The 26,280-nt window shown below is 45.7% G+C and overlaps 1 protein-coding gene across 5 annotated transcripts in view; it reads left to right on the top strand.

The window, feature by feature from the left end:
- LOC142578823 (uncharacterized) overlaps positions 1 to 17,155 on the top strand; it is a 524,047-nt gene extending 506,892 nt beyond the window's left edge. For all 5 annotated transcript variants that reach the window (XM_075688436.1, XM_075688438.1, XM_075688434.1 and 2 more), the window contains 2 exons: positions 2,730 to 2,943; positions 12,186 to 17,155. In XM_075688436.1, the coding sequence (XP_075544551.1) occupies positions 2,811 to 2,943; positions 12,186 to 13,630 (1,578 nt within the window). In that variant the 5' untranslated portion in view covers positions 2,730 to 2,810 and the 3' untranslated portion in view covers positions 13,631 to 17,155. The remainder of the gene's footprint in view (positions 1 to 2,729; positions 2,944 to 12,185) is intronic.
- Positions 17,156 to 26,280: the final 9,125 nt, after the last annotated feature.

Here is a 26,280-nt window from a genome sequence, read left to right as displayed (position 1 = left end):
TTAAGTATTCACTAGATCGTTTGCTGATCTATCGGTAACTGAACACTCGCTCCAGCGTATGAAAATTGCCACTATAGACTATGTGTCAAGTTTCCTGTGCTTAGATAAAAAAAATTTGCTAACACACAGTAGCATATTGTCACGGATTTTTTTTATATTGGAAGAAGCTTGTCTAATCAGATTAGGTGCGCGATGATAAGCACCAGCGATAGCTTTGTAACAGTGGTTAGACAGTAAGGATTGGTTATCGGAAAAATATAAACAATGTACGTGTGTTAATAAAACGTATCGTTTGGCGTTACAGTGTTAAGAAGTTATAGAGTCAGAAGATCGACGACGCATGCTCTAAGTGCCCTTCGCAATTTTTTAGTCAAGGCATAATCTTATAGACTGCCTATGAGTGGCATTACTCTTTTGTCTTCTACACCAGGGTTCTTATTTAACGAGCTGATTTCGGGTGGTGTTGTCCTTATGTGCACGTGAAGAGACCTGTGTGGACTCCTTCATGCGTAATGAGCGGCCATCCCATAGTTACCGCACTGTGCTTTCGATGCTGGTGCCAGCAGATTAGACAACCTTTTTGCACTTGTGTCCGTGTGTATATCGTGCTTCTTGATATTTTCTTCCTTCTTCTCCTCCATTTATTTTTCCTTTAGGGAAGAATTTTGGATTTTGGTATAGCCGGCTTTGAGGTAGTTTAAGTTCCCATGTTTCTACGCGTAAATGTAAAAAAAAAGCAAGAACAAAGAAAAAGAACAGTTGGTGAATTGTTTTCTTTTTTTTTCCCGCCTGTTGCCGTGGCTTCATCGTATATGTTTTGTTTTGCTTTCCTAAGTGCGGAGCACAACACCTGCATTCTCATAATGCTTGCCGTGCCCATGAATGATACGTCCTTGTTCAGGCCCTGCATGTCCCACGCTTCATAGTCCGAGCAGGCGTCAGTCCGTTGTGCGTCGTTTACACCCCAGTGCGGCGCCTCGCGCATTGCGTTGGCGGCGGAGCGTGCTCTTAATGGAGGCACCGGCTGGCCCCCGTCCTTTCTATCTTCAGATGCTCGCGGTGCGAGAACGCAGCCCTTCGGGCCCCGCGGTATTTATAGGGATGGCTTTGCTCCCCGTGGGCGCCCGCGCCTCGCGATGCAGTGGCGATAAGAAACATCACGTGAGTCGCTGCCGATTCGCGTCCGTCCGGTTCGAACCGCCAACCGATGTGCAGCAGCTCCTACAAACCGTACTCCGTGTTCGCTTTTGTGAAAGTCCGTGTGGAGGTGCATCTCCGCTCCTGCCTTGTTTATCTTTTCGTCCATTGCATAACTCTTTTCCCCAGGGCAGGGTAGGAAACCAAACCATTCCTCTGATGAACCTCGCTGTCTTTCGATCCCCCTCTTGCATTTCTCCCTCCCTTTCTGTCAATTTCACGTATTCAAAAAGGCAAATAATAAACACGAAACAACATAAAAACACAGGGAGTGAAATAGAGAGCGAGAAAAACAGTTTCTTGAGTAGGAATAAATCATCTTCCCTACCGTTTTTCATGTAGGGAAGAGAAAAGGAAAATGCGAATAGAGAAGAAAGGGCAGAGGCAAGCAGGGAACGTAAGTCGCGCGCGCACGTGAGAGGCAGCATGCACGGGCAACGCACATGCAAAACACACATGCAACACACACACACACACACACACGCACACACACGCGCACACACGCACACACACGCACGCACGCACGCACACACACACACACACATGCAACACACACACACACACACACACACACACACGCGCACATACACCACACACACACAAACACACACGCACGCACACACACACACGCGCGCACACACACACAAACACACACACGCACGCACACGCACACACACAGAGAGAGTGAGAGGCAAAGGAAAGGCAGAGAGGTTAGCCAGCGATAACCTCCAGTCGGCTATCCTGTGCCGCGGGATTGTAAAGGGATGCGATAGGTGAGAGAGAGAAAAAGTATGAAAAAAGAACGAAAAGACACCGGACTTTGTGACAAACTGTGACTTTGCACAGTGTGACGTAGGATGGGACGGTGACACAGTGTAACACTAGGAACGCCTTCGCAGACTGCGTGACAGTTCCCACAGAAACAATTCTGCATTAAGCACAGAACAGTGCTTAAACCAATAGGGTAGTTTGGGCACGTTGTTTATTTCGTGAGCAAAAAGGGGAAGACGTCACTGAAAGAGTCAAGGCCGAGGAAGCGCTGGTGTAGTACATCGCCGTCCTTGTCACGTTCTGCGTGCTTCTTCCTTCGCTCCGATTGAGCGTCACTCTTTAAATGAGTGAGATGACGAACACTGAAAGCTGAAGTTGTCCGTGGAATGTATATCTGCAGCTGATCCACGAGGCGTGCAGGCAAGACGGCGGAAATGGGCGGGGCTGCGCTAGAGAAGCCTGCGCACCATTCATTCCATGTCGCACTATCAGCCCGCCCATATGCGGCCCGCCATTCTAAAGGGATGAACGTGGATTTGAGAAGGGCTGATTCATTTATATATTTCAGAAATTGTAATGGGGTACCCCTGGAATAGCGCATCTTGGCTGAATAAACAAACAAATAATACAATCAGGTTGTTATGTGGTTATTCAGGCTTAAATGTTCAGCTTTTTACTGACGACACAGGGTGTCGAATCGTTATTGTATGTCCATTTTGTCCTCTCTCGCACCACTTCAACCTTTTCGTGTCTTTGTGCAGATGCAACTGAACGGCCGCAGTACCTACAGAGAAGCGCGGCATGAGCGGGGAACGTGACCCCACGTGACGACATCATCGGCCATGACGTCAGCGACGCCGAGGGCTGCAGGGCGGCCTCACCACCCAACCTTGCTGACTCTGGTGACAGTGCTGCTGCTGCTGGGGCTTGGGACAGTCGGCGTTGCCGCTGCCGCCGATTCACCATCGACGACAGGTTGGCACGACCTCATGACCTCGCCGCGCATGCAATGAACGAATGCGTGCTGCGGTTAGAAATACATTTTACGTAGTTTTGTGCCTTCCAGATCATACGGAAGGCAATGCGTAGTGCTTGATGATTTGTGTTGCGCACTGCCACTCGTGACCTGAAGGCTTGTCGCAGGTTTCTTTAGCAGCGTAAGCTGTTATGGGCTCATTCCCATAGTCGTTTCAGTTGGCGATGTTGTGCGCCGCCACTGCCGCCGGTGTCCGTCGCAGCTATCACCAGTAGTGCTCTGAAGGAAGGGGGCTCTGAAGGGAGGGACCGGCCATCCCAGAACTCTTTCCTCGTTTTCTGTTGTTACGCCGTTCGACGGCGACATCTTGATTCGAATGCCAGGTTAGACGAATTACGGGGTACCAGATGGCTTCATAAGTGTACTACGAAATCTGTCTACAGATATCTTGCAGTCAAAACCGCGGCGGTGCATCTCCTCTCCCCCGTACGTGTTCGTTCGCCGTCACAACTAACCCTCCCCTCTCCTTGAACACCTCTTCTTCCATCGCTTTACTCTACGAACCCGCTATTCTCCTCTCCCGTTTGTGATGAGGGAGAGTGAGCTATTGTAAACACTGCCAAGGAAAGCACTTGCTACCGTCACGAAGACAAGCCACATAGCCGAAATTTTGGCTCAGCGACATCTCTTGTTGGACCACTACTTACCACTTCGTCTCCATCTTCCTTTGCACCTCTGCCTTGTTTAAAAGTCAGCTGTTTCTTGTCGCGCTTTTACCTGTCAAATGAGCTCAATGCAATGCCAGAGCTTAGGTCCTTCCTGTACCACCACAGACGTAAATTAGTAAGAACTACCGATGGGTGCGAAGGGGGGGGGGGGCGTATATTGCAGCAAGTTTATCGATTAATTAACGTGTTTACCGATGTCGCTCTTATAGTATATGCTCCACGGAAAAGACGCGCCCATAGTCTCCTGCTGTCGTATATTAGACGTTAAATGTTTATCGCTGTCGTTCGTTACATCCTCTTCGCACCAGGTAGAGGCCATGCTGTGTCTTCATACTGTCCTTTATATTGTGGATGAGGTCAATTGATATGTGTCGGCCTATTAGTTAAGCACTAACAAAAAAAGCACGAGCATACATGACTCGTCCGTTTTCTTTGCCCTTCGTAAGCCATGGGATTTCCGCAAACTGATCCAGCTATCCATTCTTGTGGCATATCGACGATACTTTTGTATTGCATGATTCTATGATTTACATAACGTAGAAGTCTCACGAAGAGCTGATGCGTGTGTATTCGCGTTTAATAGAGAACGCGAGCACCTGTTCACTTCACATGCACGTGGTCCGCCACGTGTCTATAAGCTCGCGAAGTGGTGCAAAGAAGGATGGCATGGTTGTCAGTTGGCCTCCATTTATCTTTTTTTTTCCCCAAAAAATTTGAATGTAGGCCTTCTTCAGCCGGCTATTTCAAAATGCAACTCACAACTCGGGCAAAAAATGAAGAAGGAAAGAAGAGAGTAAGTAAGAATTGTCAACGAGACTGCACGCACTGGCACAAGTCAGAAACACGCAAATATAGCGTCACTACTGGCACCAGCTCCGGAAGCACAATCTACAGTGCCTGGGGACAGTAACCCACCGAACAGCAGGTTTGGCGAGAGGTAAAACTGCAAGCCAAGAAGGAAACTCAAATAATCAAAACTACGCTCTCGTGTCGCATGGCCAACCTGTTCGAATAATAATAATAATAATAATAATAATAATAATAATAATAATAATAATAATAATAATAATTATTATTATTATTATTATTATTATTATTATTATTATTATTATTATTATTATTATTATTATTATTATTATTATTATTATTATTATTATTATTATTATTATTATTTATTTACACACATCCAAAAGCAAAACAACGAAACGGGCCTAAATCCAAGAGGACTTGTGCTACTAAGCCCGGCATTCGGTACAGCGATGTGGTTACATATTAACATAATAGGTGCAAAGGTAGACACTTACATAATTGCTCATATTTTTTCAACTTTCAGAAGGGTGGTTGATAGTATTACCCGTTAAGAGACTATGACATAGTAAACAAAGACAAACACTAAACAACTTAAGTAAAGAATCAGAACTAAATTTCAACATTTCATCAATAATTTTTTCAACTTTTTTTTTGAAGTTGCCAAAAAGAATTCATCAGCCAAATCATAATATGTTTTTGGGATGTATACACTTCTTCTCTCTTCTCCATACTTGGTAGTAGAATAGGGTACTTTAAAACGTTCTTTGTTTCTTAACAATCGAGGTGCCTGTATGCCTCTTTGAATTTATCGCTCCAATTATGCCGCATAATAACACTTCTGGTAAATAAAGCCTCAAATGTGCAAAATCCTATAGTTAAAGAAAATGTTATTGTAATGTTGTGTAGTACCATAAGCAACATTCTAAATATTTTTAATATATCAATCTGATTTTTCCAGCGCTCTGCCCAAAAGGCGAAGATCGTTATACCATACCTCAACACATTGTACGCTAATGCATGAACTATCATTTTCTTGACAGGTTTATGTTGAAAAGTGGATATGCAACACTCCGTAGTTTGCCACATAAAAAGGCGATGTGATTCTGCCAATAATAATAATAATAATAATAATAATAATAATAATAATAATAATAATAATAATAATAATAATAATAACAACAACAAAATCAGCAAGGCAATATGAGCGTACTGCGTAACTTGTCTTGCGTAAACATAGTGCCTTTTTAGTGCCTACGGAGTCATAACTATTCGTTGGCATTGCAATTCGAAAGTGATCTAAGATTTATAGAGTTTGTTTGTTTGTTTGTTTGTTTGTTTGTTTGTTTGTTTGTTTGTTTGTTTGTTTGTTTGTTTGTTTGTTGCAACGGTATAAGAAGGTTGGATACTGGAGATCCCACTATTCCAACATCGTGGCTAACCACACAAGCAAAAAAAGGCTATTCGAGAGACCAAAATAAATCACTATATGAAAAAATAAATAGTCAAAAACTTTCACAGTCGTCAAAAATGAAAGAAACACTGCCATATGCCATACACTTTAAAAACGTACTGAAAACTTTATATAAGGTTGCAAATCTATGAAAAACGTATGTAATGCAAGTTCAGCGCATTTGTTACAAGCACGAGCATTCTCTGCTCACTATTGAAACAGATCAGATCAAAACAAAATGCGTAAAAAAGTTGCAGCATCTGAACCTAGAAGGATCTTCTTTGAGACCCCTCATATAGATACGACTACAAGCTTCATTGTTAGTGCGACTTGTTTGTCACATATCCCCCCCTCCCCCCAACACAGACACACACTCATTCATCGTTTTCTAAGGAAAAGGTTATCCCCTCTGAAGCTCGTTCCTGCACGTAATATGATTACTACAGATGAAATTCAGTGCTTTTCTTGAACGTTTTCCATCACTGACCTAAACCAGACCACTCAACGCGCCCTGTATAAGATTTATGTTTATGTTAGCGCCAGAAAAAGGAGAACATCAGCAAAAGCACGATTACGTGAGAGCCACATAGACAAAAACAAGAGAAGACACTGAAAGCTGTATTGACCACCTTGTCGGTCGGTGGCATTAGCCTTATACCGCCGCCTCCGCCTTGTGCTTTTTCGGCTTGGCAGAGCCTTATTGCGCCGCGGGCCCTGCGTGCTTGACTGAAACCCCGATCGTGCGCGAACGATGGAAGTGGTGCACGGAAACGGGCAATTTCCAGGTCGTTCCCAATCGCCAAAACAAGAACAAGCGGCGCGCCGGCTGCCGTGGGCGTCATCTGCGCGCACACACGCACACACAAACTCGCACCCAACTCGCCCCCCCCCCTTCTCCTCTAAACACTCACGCACGCACAGCCGCTTTCGTTGCCGCGACGTGGCGCCGTTGTCTGCAACGCCTCATACAAGGAGACGTGCCCGTCGTGGAGGCAGAGAAGGAAAACGAAGAAAGCGATCAAGGTATCAACCACTGCGCAATCGCGACCCGCCGTCGAGTGATCCGGTAGAAGGCGAAAGGAAAAAAGAAAGTAACAAAAGCGGAAGTTAAGGGACGCACCGTTCGTGTTGCGGTGAAGCCGACGATGAATCGGCGGCAGCTGTTAAGCCTAACGTGGCGTCGAGAGCGATCTCGTCCGCCCGAGCATGTGGCATGCTATGGTTTGTGCAGCGGTACTCCGTCCACCTCCTCCTCCTTTCCTACAGCGCCCAGGGCAATGTGTGTACGCCGCTGCAAGGCGAATTGCTCTTGCCTGATATTATACGTGTAGTATACGAAACCGCCTTCACCTATACCGCGCCTTGCACCTATACGCTGGTATCGCCCGCAGATCTCCCGCCAGCGTTTATATAGGCTAAAGACGGCTCCGTTTTGCGAGCAAGATGTCGCTTTAGTTTGCAGAATACCGAGTTCTCTCTGTCAAGGTCAGCGTTCTTGGGTGACCCTTTTTTTCTATGTTTCATTGCCTTTATAGTCTCACTGCACAGTTTCTATCCTGTACGAAAATGCCCCTCATTCTCCATCTTCCTCCATGTTTGAGGGAAACATCTTTCGTCTTTATACGTGGCTTCTCTTCCGCTTCACGCGCTTATGGCCATGTTTTCACTTCCCCTGATTGCCTGCCGCCCCGGTCTTATATTACTGACCTCGCACGCCCTGCGGTCGGGCCGCATTGCGCACCTTTTCTGCGTGGTATACGAATCCTCGCATTTATTTACGGCATATTTCCTCCTGGGCCTCGTGCACGTTGGCCGGTATTCATTCCTCTTTCCACCCCGGACTCCCTCGTCTCCTAACCCTCCTACGGATCCTTACAGCCAGCTTTGTTTGTGTGCTCGGGGCGCATAGTCGACGCCTATATATTACACACGCACCCCGAAGGTCCCGCGAGCGCGGCTGGCTCAACCGAGCTTGCCTCTATACGTGCGTCGTCCTCAAACACGCGCATCTCAGTCGTGCCTGCTGCATACGAAACTAAGTCCGTTGATTTCTCTTTTTATCTACCCACGGAAAGAAGGAACAAAAATTCGCCCGCCCCACCGCGCCTCCTCCGGATACTTGTTTCGTCATCTGCCGGCCCTGACCATCTGGTTTTCGCGCCTTCCCCTTCCTATTCCAGTTTCGTTCTCTTATGTTTTTTTTTTCAATTTGATTGTTCTGCTTCCATACGTACGCAAAACCACGTATACGCGCACACATTCCCAAGGAGGAAGGATAGGGCTAGCACAGGCCGTACTGACATGCCGTTGTACTACCGCGTGTATGGGTATAGTTTAAATCGCTGTTGCTGCGCACGGGCCTACCGCGCAGGCGTGGCATATATTTATTTTAACGACGGCATTACCGCTTGCGAAGCGTCGCTGAGGTAGTTTTTGTAAGTTGCATGCAATTTGCACTTTAGGTCACCGCTGCTATAGCTAGTGCAGGAAGGAAGCGTTTATTCATTTTAATTTTGTTATGCTAGCTCTTTGTAAGTAAGCGCGCGCGCGCGCGCGCGTGTGTGTGTGTGTGTGTGTGTGTGTGTGTGTGTGTGTGTGTGTGTGTGTGTGTGTGTGTGTGTGTGTGTGTGTGTGTGTGTGTGTGTGTGTGTGCGTGTGTGTGTGTGTGCGTGTGTGTGTGTGTGCGTGCGTGCGTGCGTGCGTGCGTGCGTGCGTGCGTGCGTGCGTGCGTGCGTGCGTGCGTGCGTGCGTGCGTGCGTGCGTGCGATTACCGCATGTAGATCTAACGCAGCAGAAGCAGAACTGCGGTGATGAGACAGAACTGAGTTGACTCCTTCGACGCGAATCGTGGAGCACTCAACAAAATTAAGGGCATGCGGGATGGAGTGGAGTGTATAGCTTCTCTTTGCCTGAAATAATTCATTGAAGAAAAAATCGCCGTATCCCGAATGTACACGGCGCTTGGCCCCTGACTGGATATCCTTACATGCTATTTAGGAATAAGAGATTGCTATTCCACTTTTATTCTAATTATCTTGTCTCGTTCTACGTGAACACCATGCAGCAGTAGCCGATATACGTGCTTCTTTCGAACAGCGCAGACGACGAGACAGGTGATACGAAAAGGCCAGCACACCTGTCTTGGTCGTAACGTAAACCAACTAGCCCAGCCTAGAATGAACTCTCGTGCTTCTTTCAATGTTGTGCAACTTGGAAGAGAAGACCGCTCGGTTGTGCACAGAACGCTGCGAAGCCGTTTCCTTTTTTTAATTGACGCCTGACTAAATAAATGTGTATACCGTGTCACATCAGTAGTAGCACAGGTCACTGACCAATGAAAAAAGAAGAAGAAAAATACGATATTTCGTGATCTGTGCAGATATCTTGTTCACAATGAGCCGGTCACCACAAGATATGTTTATGCTTGAACATTCATCCCATGCAGGGTTCGAGAATAGGCGTTGTCCACCAGACTGTCTTGCGCACTGTATAGCTCTGTTTAGCGTGTTTTCTGTTCTTTGAATAACCAGCGATTCCAGGCATATATAGTCTTGCTGATACGTTCCTTTTCGTGATAATAGATTTTGCCTCGTAGCGGTTTATCGCGCGGCGCGAGTTTTGAACATGTTCTGCTGTGACATTTGATGCTGCATGGATCTTGCCAAGAACCATGCGTCATGAAATATCATGATTTTGCCTGACCAGACGGTGTTCCGTTGGAACTCCTGACTACTGCAGGGGTGCCACAGTTCCGGGCGCACGTAATGCAGGGTCCGTATATGACAGAACAGGATTGCATGTATAGGAACGTGCACCTATCCATTATTCTATATGCTTGATCATTCCAAGCTTTGTGCGTTGCGTGAGGAAAAATGAATTAACTTGTATCGCTAGACTTCCGCCGAAAGTAAAGCAAAGAGCAAGAGCACCTTTGCATGCGAGATATGGGGTTTCTGGAATCGGCGGCTGAAGCACCAATCGCCTGATTGCATCCGTAGATATAAGTGCTGCAACGCTTTATTTATTCTCTTGCCTAATATTTTTATTGTTTCTAAAACATCACTTTCTTAACATAATGAACTATAAGACATATATGTCGTTGTTCTTTTTCTCCCTTTATTTTTTAATCTTGAACTTCCAGGATAGCGAGGAACGTGGTCACATTGCATGGACTACTTCGGAATAGCTGCTTGCGCATACTCGCTAGCTGCTCACGTGAGCTTTCAGCCGTACGTCATCTTTAACGAGCTACTTTCCATCCGCTCTGCCAATGTGCATCTGTGCCTGAACGACTATCGCATGGAATACTTTAGAGCCGGTACGTATATATAAGTATATCCACGCTATATATCACGGCATGAAAACCGCGCCCGCTCCTTTGGGTGCCATCATCGCCAGGAAATGGCCGCTCCCGTGCGCCACTTCGGTTGGCGATCGGCCGTAATGACGGTCAATCGCGGCTACGGGAGAGCGTACTTCGAAGAGCTAGGCTGCCAACTTTTACTGTACTTTGGAATGGACTAGAACTACTGCAGGCTCCTTCTACTCCTTTTTCTTTCTTTTTTGTTTGAAAGAGGGTGAAGGATGCGAGAAAGAGGGAAGCTATACCAAAAATACCTATAACCTGTCAGGAATGCCGCAGGCTTCGAAGTTAGTTTGCCAGAGCATCTCGCGAGACACTTCTCCATTGCACAGAACCAAGAGTCGCAGCGTCAAGGATTAAGATGCTCAAGTATTTTCTTTTTTTTTTTTTCATGCCGTCCAGTATATACGGCGGCATGCACATGTAACCAAGAGCTTTGAGCAAGGAAGGGGAGAAAGCAAGCTGCAAAGGTGAGAAGAAGAGAGGAGGTGAGCGGTGGTTCATCGTCGTGTCGACCGTTCGTTAGTCGGACGCGCCAAATGCATTGCGAGAAGGGCAGGTTGGCGCTCCTGTCTAGTGTATCTTCCTCCGTGGTTGGTAAGGAGCAGCAAGTCGAAGCTAGGCGCTTCAATGCAGCCAACTGTCTTGTTCTTTTTTTTTTCCCTTCACTGGAATCACCGCATACCGTCTCCTGTGAAAGCGAAATGCTTTCTTTGCCTCTCTCAGCCGTCTTCGTGGTTGGCAGCAGTCGGGGATCGGGCTTGCGGTACAAAGGCGCCGATGGAAAGCGCGCGTATTGTCGCGTAACCGAGCTGCTGGGAGGGACGGGAGGGAAGGAGGGGAACTCGCGCGTGAACTTTCATTCGTTGGTTCGCTCTAAGGTTGGTGCGTGTAATGAGCTATCTCACGTATTTGTTGTAATGAGCTATCTCACGTATTTTTATCTGGAGAGCCTTATTGCTTAATTCAGGTCTGAACATGGTCGAAAAGTGACTTGTTGCGAAATTCAGAAGTAATATTCTGGAAAAATGCTTGATTTCATTGTGAAACATTGCTTTTAGCATAATCTATAGCAAAGGGAAGAAATGGTGAAAAAAAAGATATTGTGGTTGAAACGTTAACGATTTTTATGCAAAAAATGTCTGAAAGTGCGCAAATTTACCTCCAACCTTCTTTTGTTTCTTCGCTGAAACTTCAAAGAGCGCTTCTGTCGACAAAAAATTTTCTTTCCGAGAATAATACTTTGGTGAAACGACATTCACACAATGATCATCTAGCCCGTCTACCCCATTTTTTTTTCCCAGAAGAATCGGTGATGGCGTCGCCTTAGGGGTCTGGAGACGTTTCGCGTCGAATGACTCAACGTTTCTAGTTACTCTATCTGTTGGCAGTGAAGCTCACCTCATGGTGGCTGTCTAACGGGTCAATTAATTTCTTTTTGTGTTCTACAGTAATGAACCGGTCTGAAAAATTATTTTGGTAAAATGCTTCTTAGATGGCGCTTTACGGCTTCCAGCGTATAACCAAACCTTGCAATGGGGCCTAGTGAAGGGCTGTTTAAGGCCTCTAAAAAAGTGCAGGCCGTTTGCAATTTTATGGTTCTGCGCATTTCTACTGCATCGTGTGCTCAGAAATCGTGCTTACATATCGTAAACTTTCTTCTTATTTCACGCTAGACGTGTGCTGGGAGATTATCATATAACCAAGCAGGTATGATGTGCTCCAGAAACCGTTCCTTATACACAGGAAAAATATTTGGCAATATGTTCCCCAACCATGAAAAAAACGAAAGGACTCTGAGTGTGTCGGCAATGACACGGGCGGACGCAAGAATGGCGCTTACGTTCCTAAACAACTGTCTCAAGTTCCTTCTTTTCTTTCTACTTGCAGACGCCAACGCTGTCACGTCAGCTGGAGAGACCGCTACGCCAACCGCTGCACAGATGGTGAAAAATGACACAAGCAACTCACCGACTGCGACTCCAGCGTTACCGCCGGACAATGGAACAGCAACGTCCACGCTGCCCTCCACGCAAGCCACCACGTCGGGGCAGATACACGAGCAGACAACTTCGCCTACCCCTGGTCACCAAACAAGTACCACAAGCTCTGAAATGTCAACGGTGTCGGTGATACAGGATTCGAAAACAGAACCTCCTTCGACTCCTGTCACAGCAGAGGCAGTAACAACAATCACAACAGTACCCGCTGTCAATCATTCAGAAGAAACAACCGTGGCAACAAGCACTGATATCGAGGGTCACCAGCCGAATGCCACCAACGGAAGCGAACCGATGTCATCATCGGCGACCACGATAACGACTGTGGCTCCGACGACACTATTACCGACGACGACGACGACGACGACGAGGCGTCGGCTGCCTGAGGTCCCCGAGGAAGACGTTGTCATGAAGTCTACGCCCACCCAGCGACGACTGCTGCTGGTGCTGCGCGGCAATTGCAGCCACGACAGCCTCAAGAGCGACGTCGAGGGCGCCTTCCGGAACCTGACGAGCTCCGCCGAGAACATCAGCGTCACCGACATCCACTGCACCACGCTGCTGGATGTGAACGTGACGCTCAAGGCCGGCGAGCTGCAGCTCAAGCAGCTGCTGCGCAACTTGAGTCTGGCCGGCACCCTGCAGTTGGGCGGCGACAGGCACTTCTTGCTGACCGACTTCTCGGTCAAGGAGCAGGTCTCCACCGACGGAGCGCGCACGGTCCGCTCCCGCTGGGTCCCGACGCGCGAGGAGCTCATCATCTACGTCGCCGTCGCGGTGCTCTTCGGCATTGTGCTCATCATCGCCTGCGTGGTCTGCAGCATCCGCTGCTGCCGCCGACAGCCATCGAAGACGCTCGACTTCCTCGACACGCCGCGCCTCAACCTGCGCCTGGAAGACTACACGCTGACGCGGATACCGCGACCGCATACTGTGTACGCTGATCACTTGCGCACGCCCGACCAGGAGCTCGGCGTGGTGCAGGCCTTCGACACGTGCGTGGTCCCCCTGGAGGATGTGATGCCTCCGCCGCCTCCAGCGCCCACCGTGCCCGCGCCGCCGTGCCCGCCGCCCAGGCGACCTGCCGAAGGCTGGAGAACCGAGCCACTGATGACGTTCGGTGGCAAGCACACCAAGGCGTCGCCCGCCAACGGCCTCAAGGTCGCCCGCAGGAGCGCCACACGAGCCGAGGAGGAGGACGACGACGAATCTTCCCTCAGGGGAAACGGCGCGCTGTCCACGTCGACAGAGCGACTGGCCCGGAGGGACTCGGGTCGCCGGCAGGGAGTCGACAATCCCGTCTACTTGGTGGACCGCAGGAAGTCCAAGGGCTGAGCAACTGAGCGCTCTGTCATTCTCTTGGAAATTTCGAGCCTACTGCGTGGACCTGAAGACGAACTTTGCACCGCCAGCCATCAGATGACGGGCTTCACAGACTGGCGGCTCCCGCTTTTTCATCTTGAGGGTGTTCCCTGCGAATGTGGAAAGAAGTAGGCTCGCTATAGGTCTTAAGGCTGCCGAAGCCACTGTTTGCGGTGGCGTGGCACTCGCCGGGACTATATACAGTGCGCGTCTACGAGAGGTTGTGCTTTAGGAAGGAACTTAGGTGAAAAATGGAATGCTATGATAAAAAAAGTCTCGCAGCGATCTGACCCTTGACGCGTCGCCAACGTTAGCCAGCATAGAGAGAGGCGCGTCGTCTTCTTTCTGGCCTATACATTACACACAGCTATCAAGCACGTCGAGAGTGTCAGACACTTTGCGTTGTGCTCTGATACGAGCGTAATTGTTGTGTAAACGTGTTCCCTTTTCTTTTTTGTCTGGGGCCGCCTTTTAGTCAGACTCTTATTTTCTTAATTTCCTTTGTTCCTTTCTTTTTCTGCCGTCTCTATTTACAAGTCGTAGCATATGGATGAGTATCTTCTAGTTTTTTTGTTCGTCGCTTGACGCTTAGCTTTGACCAAGAGCGCGTACTTATAGGCAACGTGTAAAACAGCTGGCTGTGTTCTTCTTATGGTGGTGTATCCATGGTCCCGACTGGTGATGGTTAGCGCCGTTGTTTGTTATGTCTCAGAGAAGAAATGGCCTCAGAAGTAGAGGGGAAAAAAAGAAAAGCTAACTCCCTGCCAATTGCAGTCAGAGGCCTTGATTATTGGTAGTCTGTGGATTCAGTGTTGCGTGTCCCCTAGTACTTCCAACTCTGCATGAGTGTATAGCCGTGGTACTTGAGTCGACCATTCTGTATATGCCAGCTCTTGTTGAAGTCTCTCTTTGACTGAAGCGTGGGCATTATTTTGCCGGTGACCTGTCAGGTAGCAGGGGCGGAACCGCTCACATGAACACGCATGTTCCTGCTGCCCAAACCGAATTTAATAGAAATAAGCGTCTTCGCATTACTAAAGTTAGAAAAACTAGTCTGTAGCATGACAAAATGCATTTGCCCCATCCGTCGCTAGGAATATGAAACACTCGGCAGAGTAAATCAAGAGCGCAGTTCGTCTTCCACGGACTTGATACGAGGTGTGCCTTCGGTTGCGCTGGAGAATTCTACATGTTTGGCTAAGTCGTATGCTCATTTAGATTGCACAAAGAGGGCTGTATATATAAAAAAAACGAAGATGTCATCCCTAGGTGAAAGTTTAGCACAAACAACGCAACTGTTTGGACAATGAAACCATGTAAATTTGATCTACTGACGCAGGGTCGATAAAGGGAAAGACCGGTAGGCTCTAATTTCGTTCCGGGTGCGTCTGAGATGGCTCGAAAGCATCTCTAGCACGCACGAGTGCTCCCAGAGAGCCCATCCGAGACTGAATGTATATGTGATGTGCGATTCTGCCCACAGTGCATGGTTTCGCAACTACCGTGGAATACCGAGCATGCGTTCCACGTGCAGTACAATTGCCAGGACCTTACCTCGGAAGAAGCTGAAGGGAAGGGGCTCGAAATAGTGCAGCGTTTCTGGCACAGCGAAAAGAAACTGTTAAAGCCAAACGTATCGACCTAACATGTGATCGTCACGTCAGTGTGCGCAGTAGATGTCAGTGATCCCGCTCTGCAAGCAGAGCTATGCGGCAGGGCAGCTAAACAAGTGCTCATGGATTAAAAATGATCAGGAACCTAACATTCCTGACCAGTACGCTGAGTCTCAGAGGTCACGTGTTCGGCCGATACTGCAAGGGCAAAAGCGTAGGAAATAGCTTCACGAAGAATTGGCAGGGCTGGCTGTGTGACGTACGGCTTTCTTCTAGTTTATTTCTTTCCTCCGTGGTTTCTGAGTTAACCTTGGGTGCTATTCTGAACATTGTCGAATTCCGCCATATTGTCAGCTCTGACTGGTCCAGAGGGCTCCTGTGGTGTGTCTGATTGGCTCGAAATGCCGCCATTAGAGAAATTCCTTCAATATGTAGGAATTTGACGATATCCTGACATGCATCTCCGGGTCTAGATAGCAAAACGATTCTAGTCCGATCCTTTTCCTTTCCGCGCTTCGTCAGTGGACCTAGGAACGAGCGAAATGAATCGCTACACTATACCGGCCCTTTGTCAAGATGTTTTCATTTAGATTCACGGATGGGGGCGAAATGCGAAAGTACCAGTGCACTTATATTTAGGTGCACGTTAAAGAAGTCCAGGTGGTCCAAATTTCCGGAGTCCCCCACTTCGGCGTGCCTCATAATCAGAAAGTGGTTTTGGCACGTAAAACCCCATAATTTTTTTTCATTGAGATTCATAATATATTGAAAGTATGTTAAGACAGCAAGGTATTCCATATTTTGCTTTTGCACAATATTTAATTTCTCTCGAATTCAAATTTTGGGTGGCCGCTTGCTCGGTATTTCATAGCATCCTTCTTTAGTCTCCTCGTTACCGCTGTAGTGATGCCAGAGAATATTCGCATTTCCTTTCATTTATCCTTCTATACGCATCGTACGCCGCAGCTCTGGTTATTACGGGCACCTGACATTGCCACACATCTTCTTTAAGCAACAATTTTTTTTTCGTAATCTATTCGCAGGCTTAAGCATCCCAGTATCCTCAGTGTTGTCTGTGTCCGTGTTGACTGCGTAGTTACAACGTCTCCCTTACTATTTTTGTCCAAAATGCTTTGAAAATACCATGTTTACTGATGTGAATTAATGTTTTCTTTCTTTCACCTAGCTTGTTTGCGAAATCGCAGTCTAATATTGAGCGTATAATTTTTTTTTGTTAGTTGATGTTTAAACCACGGGCGACACTTATGTGTGGAAGCACCAGTACATTGGCACATTGCACACTTTTTGCCATTTCCTCGAATTCGCGTTTTTACTTTCCAGTTTTTTTTCATTAGAAACGGCTACATCACTGCACGTGTTTTTGGGACATATTTGTCCAACGTAGAGAGATAGAGAAACAATCTCTCCAAAGTGGAGAGCCCTTGGGCATTGCACGTACAAACTGTTTCGCTATCTCATTCCTCAACCCTCACTTCCAAGCTCAGTGTGTAATTCCGAGCTTCGTTATATAGTTCATCTGTTCATGTTGCAATGTACAGTGTTGATTGTGTATGCGTACAATTTTACTTGGTATGCCTTCTTTTGTTTGAACAAGTGTCCAGGTTGACCTTGAGCATTGCTTCATGTGTACTGCGTGTGTTTCCGCCTCGTGCTTTCGAAGAGTCCAGCGATATGTACCCCAGGATGCCATATGTAACCACAGACACACTTACACACATACAGTTAAGGAGCAGAATGAGAAAGCACACAGTTATAAAAATAATAAGAGTGGAGTCGTTCCGTTACTTTTGTATTCACAGATGTACATGTGACAATAAATGTCATTGTACTACATTAGTACGAATAAATGTGGCGCGTGGCGTGGTGTGGTGCACCAAGTTTTTATTCAACGTCAGTGGCCGTATCTACATGCCGCTGCGGAATGACCTCAGGCTGGCTTGCCCGAGCGACTTGGACATTGTTCGAGCTAACGATGAGGTAAGACGGGGCCTGATAGTTTACCTCTTCTGCCCTTCCGGCGAGCGCTAGGCCGCGATTTTATATAGCGATGCCTTCCGTTCAATTTTGTGCCACAGTTATCATGTGCCGGCTGATCCCATTGATAATGCGGGCGGAGATTTGCTCTTACCACCGACTAAGAGCGAAAAGCGCACAAAAAGGAATAGCATCGCAAAAGGCGTCGCTACAAAATAACCCCCCCCCCAAAAAAAAAGTAATAAAGAAAGAAAGAAAAAAAGGAAAGAAAAGTGCTATTCACACGAATTCTACGAAGCGGAGGTTTGCGCAGGTTTTGGCAATTGCTATTGCAAACCGGTTGTCGGGTTCACGTACCTAAGTAGACCCTTATAGAAAACGTGTTTGCACCGACCAGCAAGATACAAAGCATGCAGCAAATTTCTGGTAACCCTGATAAGAGACAGCAGAAATGAATAAATTGGAGAAAAAATGCCGCTATAGAGCAATGGCGAGTTCGGGTGGTCGTTTCGGAGCGCTCCAGAGGTAATCTTATTTGCGCGGTCGAAAAATGCTGCTCGGACTGCAATCGGTTGGTTCTTTCAGATCGCTGAAATCCTACTTGGAGCGCCCAAAAACGCTCCTCCCGTAAGCGCGCTTTTACCGGTGTCGACTCGGCCGTTTATAGACGGTTTCGTAATTGTGTTGTTGTGCTGCGTGTGCCTCACGTCAAAGTTGGTGGCGACGTCGGCATTTGCCGCATACCGTCAGTTATACTTTTGAGTCAAGAGGCAAGTAGTGGCAGCATGTTATCACAGTGCTAAAACCTTGCTGTGCTGGACTGTCTTGCAAGCGACGGCCACTGTAGCGGTTGCTTTCGTTGCCTACCAATTTCCGCCTGGCTTGCGCTCTCGCTCACCGTGATGCTATGATATTGCGTCATGTGGTGGCATATAGTCGGGCATCAGTGAAAGTTGCCCTGGGCCAACGCTTCCTTCCCTCTCACTGCTCCGGAAAGTAACACGCCGTTCGGCTGGCGCGTGCTTTCTCTGACTCGTGGCGTACGAACTATTTTTCGAAAGGGGGGAGGGAATCATCTCTCTTTCTCTCTCTCTCTCTCTCTCTCTCTCTCTATATATATATATATATATATATATATATATATATATATATATATATATATGGAGGGAGAGAGGGGGTTGCGGATTGGAAAGTGATCTTTGCAGTATACGTGCCGCCTGGGATCGCTCGGCCGCCGCTTCCCTGTCGACACGGACGTCATGCCAACAACGAAAGCTGCACTACTGTAAAGCTGTATATAGTTTCCCCTTGGATTTATGCAGAACATGTTCGTTTTTCGTACGCTTCACCACTAAGCCTGACACGGAGGGCTCCTACCAAGGGGAGCGGAGCGAGCCGGCGCGTTGTGCAGGTGGGCCTGGAGTTAAGTAGATATTGCTTCAGCGGCCGCAGACCAATAAAACATGACACGTTCTTTTATTTAGTGTGTCGTTGGCATGTTGATTTATTGTAATATATTCATTGGAGGTCACACAGAAGTTAATGTTCATGAAATGGCGAAGGATATACTGAAAGCGGGCACAGGTGACACGTACTGTAAAGATCGCCTCGGTTTCGTATTATCCGATTTCTATTGCGATAACAAAGGCTGAAAAATGCGTCAAGTGAAAATAATGTTTGTCATCAGATCTGGTTTTCAATCTAACATTATGAACCGTTACATTGCCTAGTGTTGCCAATATTTTTTGAAGCGTGTCGCTGAAGTGATCGAGGCAGAAAATTTGGAGAATGCTTAAACTTCATCTTTAAGTGTGGAACGCGATAGCATTCAAACATCCCTGACTGCTTCTCAATCTTCCCGGGAACTTCAGCGTAGGTAAGCGTTACGTTTAGCGGAAGGCGCTGGCGGCGAACGCTATGCACGAAGGCGAGCTTTCCGGCAGAAACGCGGCCTCCTGCGTGGGCCACTCTTATTATTGTTTAGCTATTTTAATATATCAGTCTGTGAAGATTTAACAGTAAGTAGCTTGCGCTGTCTGTGTTTTGTTTCATGACATTTGTTTGTTGGCTGCCATTCTCAAAATTCTGAGGAATAACTTTGTAAAGAATGTAAGACAAGGTAGGAGAAACTTTAATGATAGAACTTTAGTGCCGTATAGAATACGTACGGCAATTTTCGCTCACGGGACGCCAACGCCGGCTACGACGCCGACACCGGACTTTCTGTGACATGGGGCCCTTGACGCTATCGCTTAACACAAGTATAGCGTAGTTTTCCTAGCATGAAAGTGCACTTCGTTTCCACATTACCGCTAAATATCTTGTGGTTCTCGACGTTCGTGGTAGCAGAACTAGGTTCTGCGGAACACACTTGGCAGCGTGTTTTTAACACGGCGACGACAATTACCTGAGCTTCGCACGGCTTGAATACCACCTTTTCGCCATTGATTCTACCTGAAAGCCGCCGTGAAGTACTGATTGGTCCGTAAGCCGTGACAGTTCGGCGGCGATTTGTTCAGACAGGCTTGAATGAGCTCAGCCGTTCCGATATTTACGACCTTTTTATGCAGTCAATTTGTCTTATTCACCTACCGTGTTCGAAATCTGAACTCAAAGTTTATTTCATTTGGTTTTCATAAATTAGCTCTCTGACATGCTTGCGCACGTCTACCAATCGAATTGGTTTGGTGGCACCACTGAACAGCAGCATTTAAACACATTCAAATAGGTTCGTAAATAAAAAAGAATATTCATTTTTGTGAGTACTACGATGGCTATGATGACCACTATGCTCTGAAGCACAATCGCAATGTTGAGGATACCAATGTGAAGGAAACCTTTGGTTCATCATGGTCGCGGAGCCTATATGAATCGTACAGCGGGTTTCGGCCACTTACATGTACCTTTTGAATGTTAAGCTGCGTTGTGGAGCGACATATTCAAGCAACATTTCTAACTAATAAGTCGTTAAAATATCGCCAATTGTTCATTCAAGTCACTAAAGAAAGCCAGTGATTGATAAATAGAAAATTTTGCACTTAAGTGAATAAACCTGGCGAGAAAATCACTCAAATGACAACACTTATTAATTGCCGGTAAATTATAAAAAGCAAATCTGATCTTGTGTTTTCAAGGATGGTTAGGTTAGACAGCGCCAACAAACCCATGATGATACAAGGGGTGGCAGATTAAACTCGTTTTGGACGGCCCAGCGACAGCTTGTTCAGCAATGCAGGCTTGCAAGGTACGTCCCGCAAGCGTCTCGCCCCTTTGACGGTAACCCTTAACTCCTTAGTGTGGCGGCCGAGCGTCATATGCTGCAACACGTGGCATATGAAAGACAATCCTCTATCTGCCCAAGCAGGGGATACGTAATAAAGAGGTTGTACCTTTATGGACACGATTCTGAGAGAAAACTTGGCATCAGCTGTTGTTTTGTTGGATTTATCAGGGTGCAGCTGACAGTGCCCGCTTTCAAAACTGTGTATGCAGGGGGGGGGGGGGGGTGCGAATGGCCTAATTTTCCCTTACACTTCTGGCTGCGTGTGCGGGGGGGGGGGGAGGAAGGGCTTGCCTCCTCTCGAACTGGTGGATACGCCTATGACAAGCATGGTGTCACGCACGTACAGGCAAATAAATATAAGCACATCTCACTCGATGACCAGTAGCACTCGCTGTCACAAAGCTGGCGTGATGAAGAGCGTCGGGAGCGAGAAACGAACGCTTCTTGCTGCCTGAGTTTCACTGCGAGAACACCTTTCATGACTAAATAACTGAAAGCAGTCTCGAAAGTACTGGAAACCCCAAATGCACTATTGACAGACCAGGTAGCCCGAATCAATGCCTTGATCAAGACTAGAAAAACTACTGCAGACTCGCAGAAGCGGGAAAATTTACCACCTGTTACCGAGTAGACCCTGTGTGATATAGTTCAGTTGTTGATATAGTGTGATATAGTTCAATTTATTTCAAAGAAACATTTTTTCACGAGGTACTTGAAGATTACTGTGGTATTAATGATGATGCTGAATGCCTAGCACTGCGCGTTGAAAAAAAAAAAAGACAATTACTGTAGCCATATATAGACCACCTATGGGAAGAGAAAGTCGCTTTATATGTTTCTTGAAGAATCTACTCTCGACTTTTTCGCCGAGCTATACGCTTTTAATTATGGGTGACATCAACATAGACATGATGTCCAGTAATTCGTGCGCTAGAGAAGTGGTGATTTTATTGTCTGCTTATGGTTGCACAAATCACATCAACTCGCCCACTAGAATAACTACAACTACCGCTACACAGCTCGACATCTGCATCTCAAATCAAAACAAAAATTAGTTAAAGAGCGGGGTTTTACATACTGTATAAGCGACCATTTACCAATATTTTGCGTCACCTGTTCGAATACCGGCCTACTCAACAAACAAATAAGTATTGAACGACGTATGGATGACGCCGCAAAAAAAAAAAAAACAGTCTTTGAAATTGTAGAAAAAGTTGATTGGAAAAATGTTTATAACGAAAAAAAAATGCAGATAGAGCTTACGAGTTATTTTCCGAACTATTAAAGGAAAAATATGACGAAGCTTTCCCATTGCAGCTGATAGATAACCGTAAGACCAAAAAAGTACCGAAAGCCCTGGATGAATTCTGCACTTCGTAAACGAATCAAAGAAAAGAAGTCGTTGTATCATACATTCGTTCAGACACGAAATCCACGTTTACTTGTCCAATATAAGAACTACAGAAATACTCTGAATTCTGATCTGAAGAGAGCAAAAATAGAATATTTTCAAACATCTTTCAAAATATACTAGACAATCATAAAAAGGTCTGGGAGGTTGTCAACACCCTGACCGGCAACAGCAAACAAAAATGTAGTGAACTCACCATAGCTACTTCAGATGGTTCCATTCTAAGCGGTCGGGCTTTAGCGGACGGTATGAACGACTCCTTCATCAGCTCGGGCGCATATCCAGTTGGCAATGAAGATACGCGTATCAATTCTCCAATGGATATTGTTCCGATAAAATACTCTCTTTTCTTAAAACCGACTGGCCCTGCAGAAATTGCACAAGCTATTGAGAAATTAAAGAATAATGTGGCAGCTGGTATCGATGGCATAGGTCCCGTAGAAATTAAGTGTATATCACCATTAATATGTAACGTAGAAGGGGTATGCTTTCAAATTATCGAGCGGTGTCAGTCCTACCCACCATGTCCAAGGTTTTTGAAAGCATCATACACAGTAGACTAATATAATTCATAAATAAGCACAACATACTGACTAAGAGTCAGTATGGCTTTCAGAGGAATTAATCAACAGAACAAGCTTTGATGTTCATTAAAGACAAAATAATAACAACTATAGAAAACGGAAAATATATGCTTGGTTTGTTCCTAAACTTTAAAAACGCTTTTGACTGCATTTATCACGAAATATTCCTTAATAAATTGTCAAGGTATGGTATACGGGGGACGGCATTAAAACGAGCAGCGAATTACTTAAAATATCGTTTTCAAGTATTCAAGGTAAATAATATATTTTCTTCCAAACAAATGTTAGCACAAGGTGTACCACAGGGATCACTTCTAGGACCACTTTTGTTTTTGATTTATGTAAATGATCTAGTAAATATTCCTGATTCCCCTGAAATAATCATGTATGCAGACGACACAAACGTGTTCTTCGCATCAAAAGAGCTACAAACATTCGAAACAAATGTAAACCATTATCTGTCAGTCCTTTCATGCTGGCTAAGGGTCAATCGAATGCAATTAAATACAAAAAAGACGACATACATCATATTTCATGCAGTTCATAAAATGATAAAGAAAGAGTTGAAAATTACATTTGACGGAGTGTCTATTAATAGAGTCAAAACACAAAAATCTCTTGGTATAATATTCGAAGAACACCTATCCTGGAATGCTCATATTTATAGCCTAGCAGTGGAGCTTGCAAAGTGTATGGGATGTTTATACAAAGCGGCCGCTTTCGCTCCTGTGTGGCTAATGAAATCTATGTATTACGCACTGTTTTACTCCAAACTATGTTATGGAAATTTAGTATGGGGAACAACAACATGTGGTAATTACGATAAGTTACTGGTATTACAAAAACGAGTACTACGCTGCTACGAACGTTATAAAGGGAACCAACGGGATCTCAGAACACCACCTTTATTTTTAAAACATGATACGTTAAGAGCTGACCAAATATTTTATTACAAGCTACTACAATTTGTGCATCATGAAAAATTATACATAAATAGCCACATTGACAAATCATCTTACTACTTTAGAGAACAAAAGCGACGCATGCCAATAACACGGACTAACTATGGAAAACAATCCATGATATATCAAATAACATCGCTTCTTAATAAACTGGAAAGAGATTTGGACTTCGAAGTTAGTCCAAACCTATTTAAGAAACAGCTAAAGAAAATAATATCAACCAATGCATCCAGTTTTACTTTACCCAATTAAAAAAGTTCCTTGTATTTTAGGTATTTTTCTTCATATTGTCGGCGACACATATACTTAAGTTGATTATAACAATGTGCATACGAAGCTCTCGTAGTTATATTGTTAGGTAGCGTACACATTTTCAAAAGGGAATTGTGAATATATAATTTTTGTTGTTGTTGTATAAATGAAAATTGACACATGCTGCGAACTTTCTTTTACTATGTATGTATTATGTTTTTTTTGTAACCGGTACAGAGGCCTCTGTCAGGTATTGTCATACCTTTAGCTTCTGTACCTTTCTTGAAGAAACAAATTCAAGAAAAATAAAGAATCTCAATCTACATACCGGTGATGAGTGTCCTGAAGAACCAATGTGGCCGAGACTCCGCGTGCAGCTGGTGGAGAGGCCAGACCCCCATTATCAGGGCTTCAAGCGTCTTCCTGTAGGCTCGAGTGATCCTAGTTGGGACTCCAGGCGCCGTATTCCCGACTTTTAAAAGTGAGGGTTGGGGGCAAATGACTTACTCCCCCTCCCCCCCATTTCTGACAGCGAGGGGGCATGTGCCCCCCCCCCGGCCTTTCTGGGTGATACGCCTATGTGTGTCTTGCAAATTGATTCGGTGAACCGGATGGACCACCTGAATTAACCATAAGGATTATTTTCGGTCAGTTATGTTTCTTATCGTCCACAGTTCACGACCGCGCACGGGATCGGAGCGCCGCTCGCACCCCGGGCAAAGCGCCAATTGGAAAATGATCGTTACATTTTCTTGACCGAGAACATGTACTCTTGAAACCTTAAAAGTGGTGTGATAAAATTGGTTGATTCGTCTTTCGCTTTCACTGATTTCGTCAAGGGTACTATACTGGGGGCATTACATAAGGGGTGCGACAAACACGGAAAAAAAATTTCGGCAGAACCCATATCACAATGACTGGCGACGGTAATGCGATCAGCATTGAATCAATATCGTTTCTTTTGTATGACCTACCATTCCTTTGTAACCATTCCTCTATAAAATGTATTTGCGTTTGGGGGCATCTGGAATAAATAAATAAATATAGTGACACAACGTATTGCCACCGTCGAAATGAGTTATGTATGAGGCGTGTACTACAGTGGGACTCCTTTTTCGCTCGGATGGATTGATGGATGGTATGAGCGTCCCCTTTGAAACGGAGTGGTGGGTTGCGCCACCAAGCTCTTGTTATTATTTTGCCCAATGTCCTACTTATCTTTTTTAAAAAGAGGAAATACACACACAAAGAATTCACAGTGCCAAACTTTCCGAACCAATACTGCCAAATTTGTTTCTGTAAGCTTTCGTTGTTTGTGGTCTCGCTTCTCTTCTGCCGCACCAAACCTCCAATCGCCTCGTGTACACTAATCTCTATTGCGAACATGTTTACTTTTCCCCTACTATACTTGAACCGAAGGGTTTCAACGAGGCCAGAGAGTCCCGAAACTGACAGCTGGGTAGATATCTTCACGTTCTAATAAAACATGTTCCATCGCTATAGCATTACCGCAGCAAACATGCGCTTCTTCTTCCTCGGTGTAACTCGCTTTATAAATGCTGATCTCGCTTCGAAGAGTAAGGAGATTCCCTTTGAGTTGGGAGCGGTGCATGCAGGGTGGGTCCCTATTCCAAGACTCCAGTGGCCATCGCGACCCGCCCAGCTTGGTCCAAGAGGCCCTTCTGGGCCTCGTCAATAAATGTTTATTCCTCCTCCTCCTCCCTTTGAGTTATCACGAATTTTTTTTTTACCTAATTTCTGTTTTTTTTTTCTCTTAAGTGGGTACTCGTAGCAGGTTTCTTTCCCATTGCCGCCACCCAAGACATTGTCTCAGCCTCTCTGACTTCCCGTTTGACGTTCTTTGTTGTCATGTTGCTTAACCTACAGGTCGCATACTTGCTGGTAAGCTTCCTAGTTGTTTTCTTCCACTGTGAATCAATGTTTTTTCCGTACAAGTAGCACTCTCGCACCTCATTTACTTTCTTTCATATTCCTCAGTCGTTCTTCAAAATTAATCGTACTCTGAGCTTCCCTCACTTCAAAACTTGTCCAGCCCATATCATCCTGCACAGCTTCATTAGTAGTCTCCCCGTGAGCGCCCAATGCGAGGCGTCCCACTGACCTTTGGTTGCCGTCGAGTCCCGATTGTACCCCCGACTTCAAGCAAACAACCGCATTTACAAATGCAAGTTCTGGAACCATTACACCTTTCCACATACCCGGAGCACCTCGTACCTATTGTATCTCCATAGCGCTCTGTGTTCCATTATGGCCACATTAATCTTCCCCTTTGCTATTATTGCTTATCCCTGTGTTTGCATATATCTTGCCTTCGTTTATCCATACACCAAGGTATTTATCTTATTTTACCCTAGATATTTCGTGGCCCTGTATTGACACTGTTTGTTCAGTATTTTCATTGAATACCATAAAGCCTGATTTTTAACGCTAAATTTTGATCCTAAATTCTCACATTCCTGTCCAAAGATATTAGGAAGGCGTTGCATATCAATTTGCTTGTTG

This window comes from Dermacentor variabilis, chromosome 4 (genome assembly GCF_050947875.1).
Source record: "Dermacentor variabilis isolate Ectoservices chromosome 4, ASM5094787v1, whole genome shotgun sequence".
NCBI classification, from domain to species: Eukaryota; Metazoa; Arthropoda; class Arachnida; order Ixodida; family Ixodidae; genus Dermacentor; species Dermacentor variabilis.
Note: the sequence above shows the minus strand (reverse complement) of the source record. Positions and strands in the feature narration are given on the sequence as shown.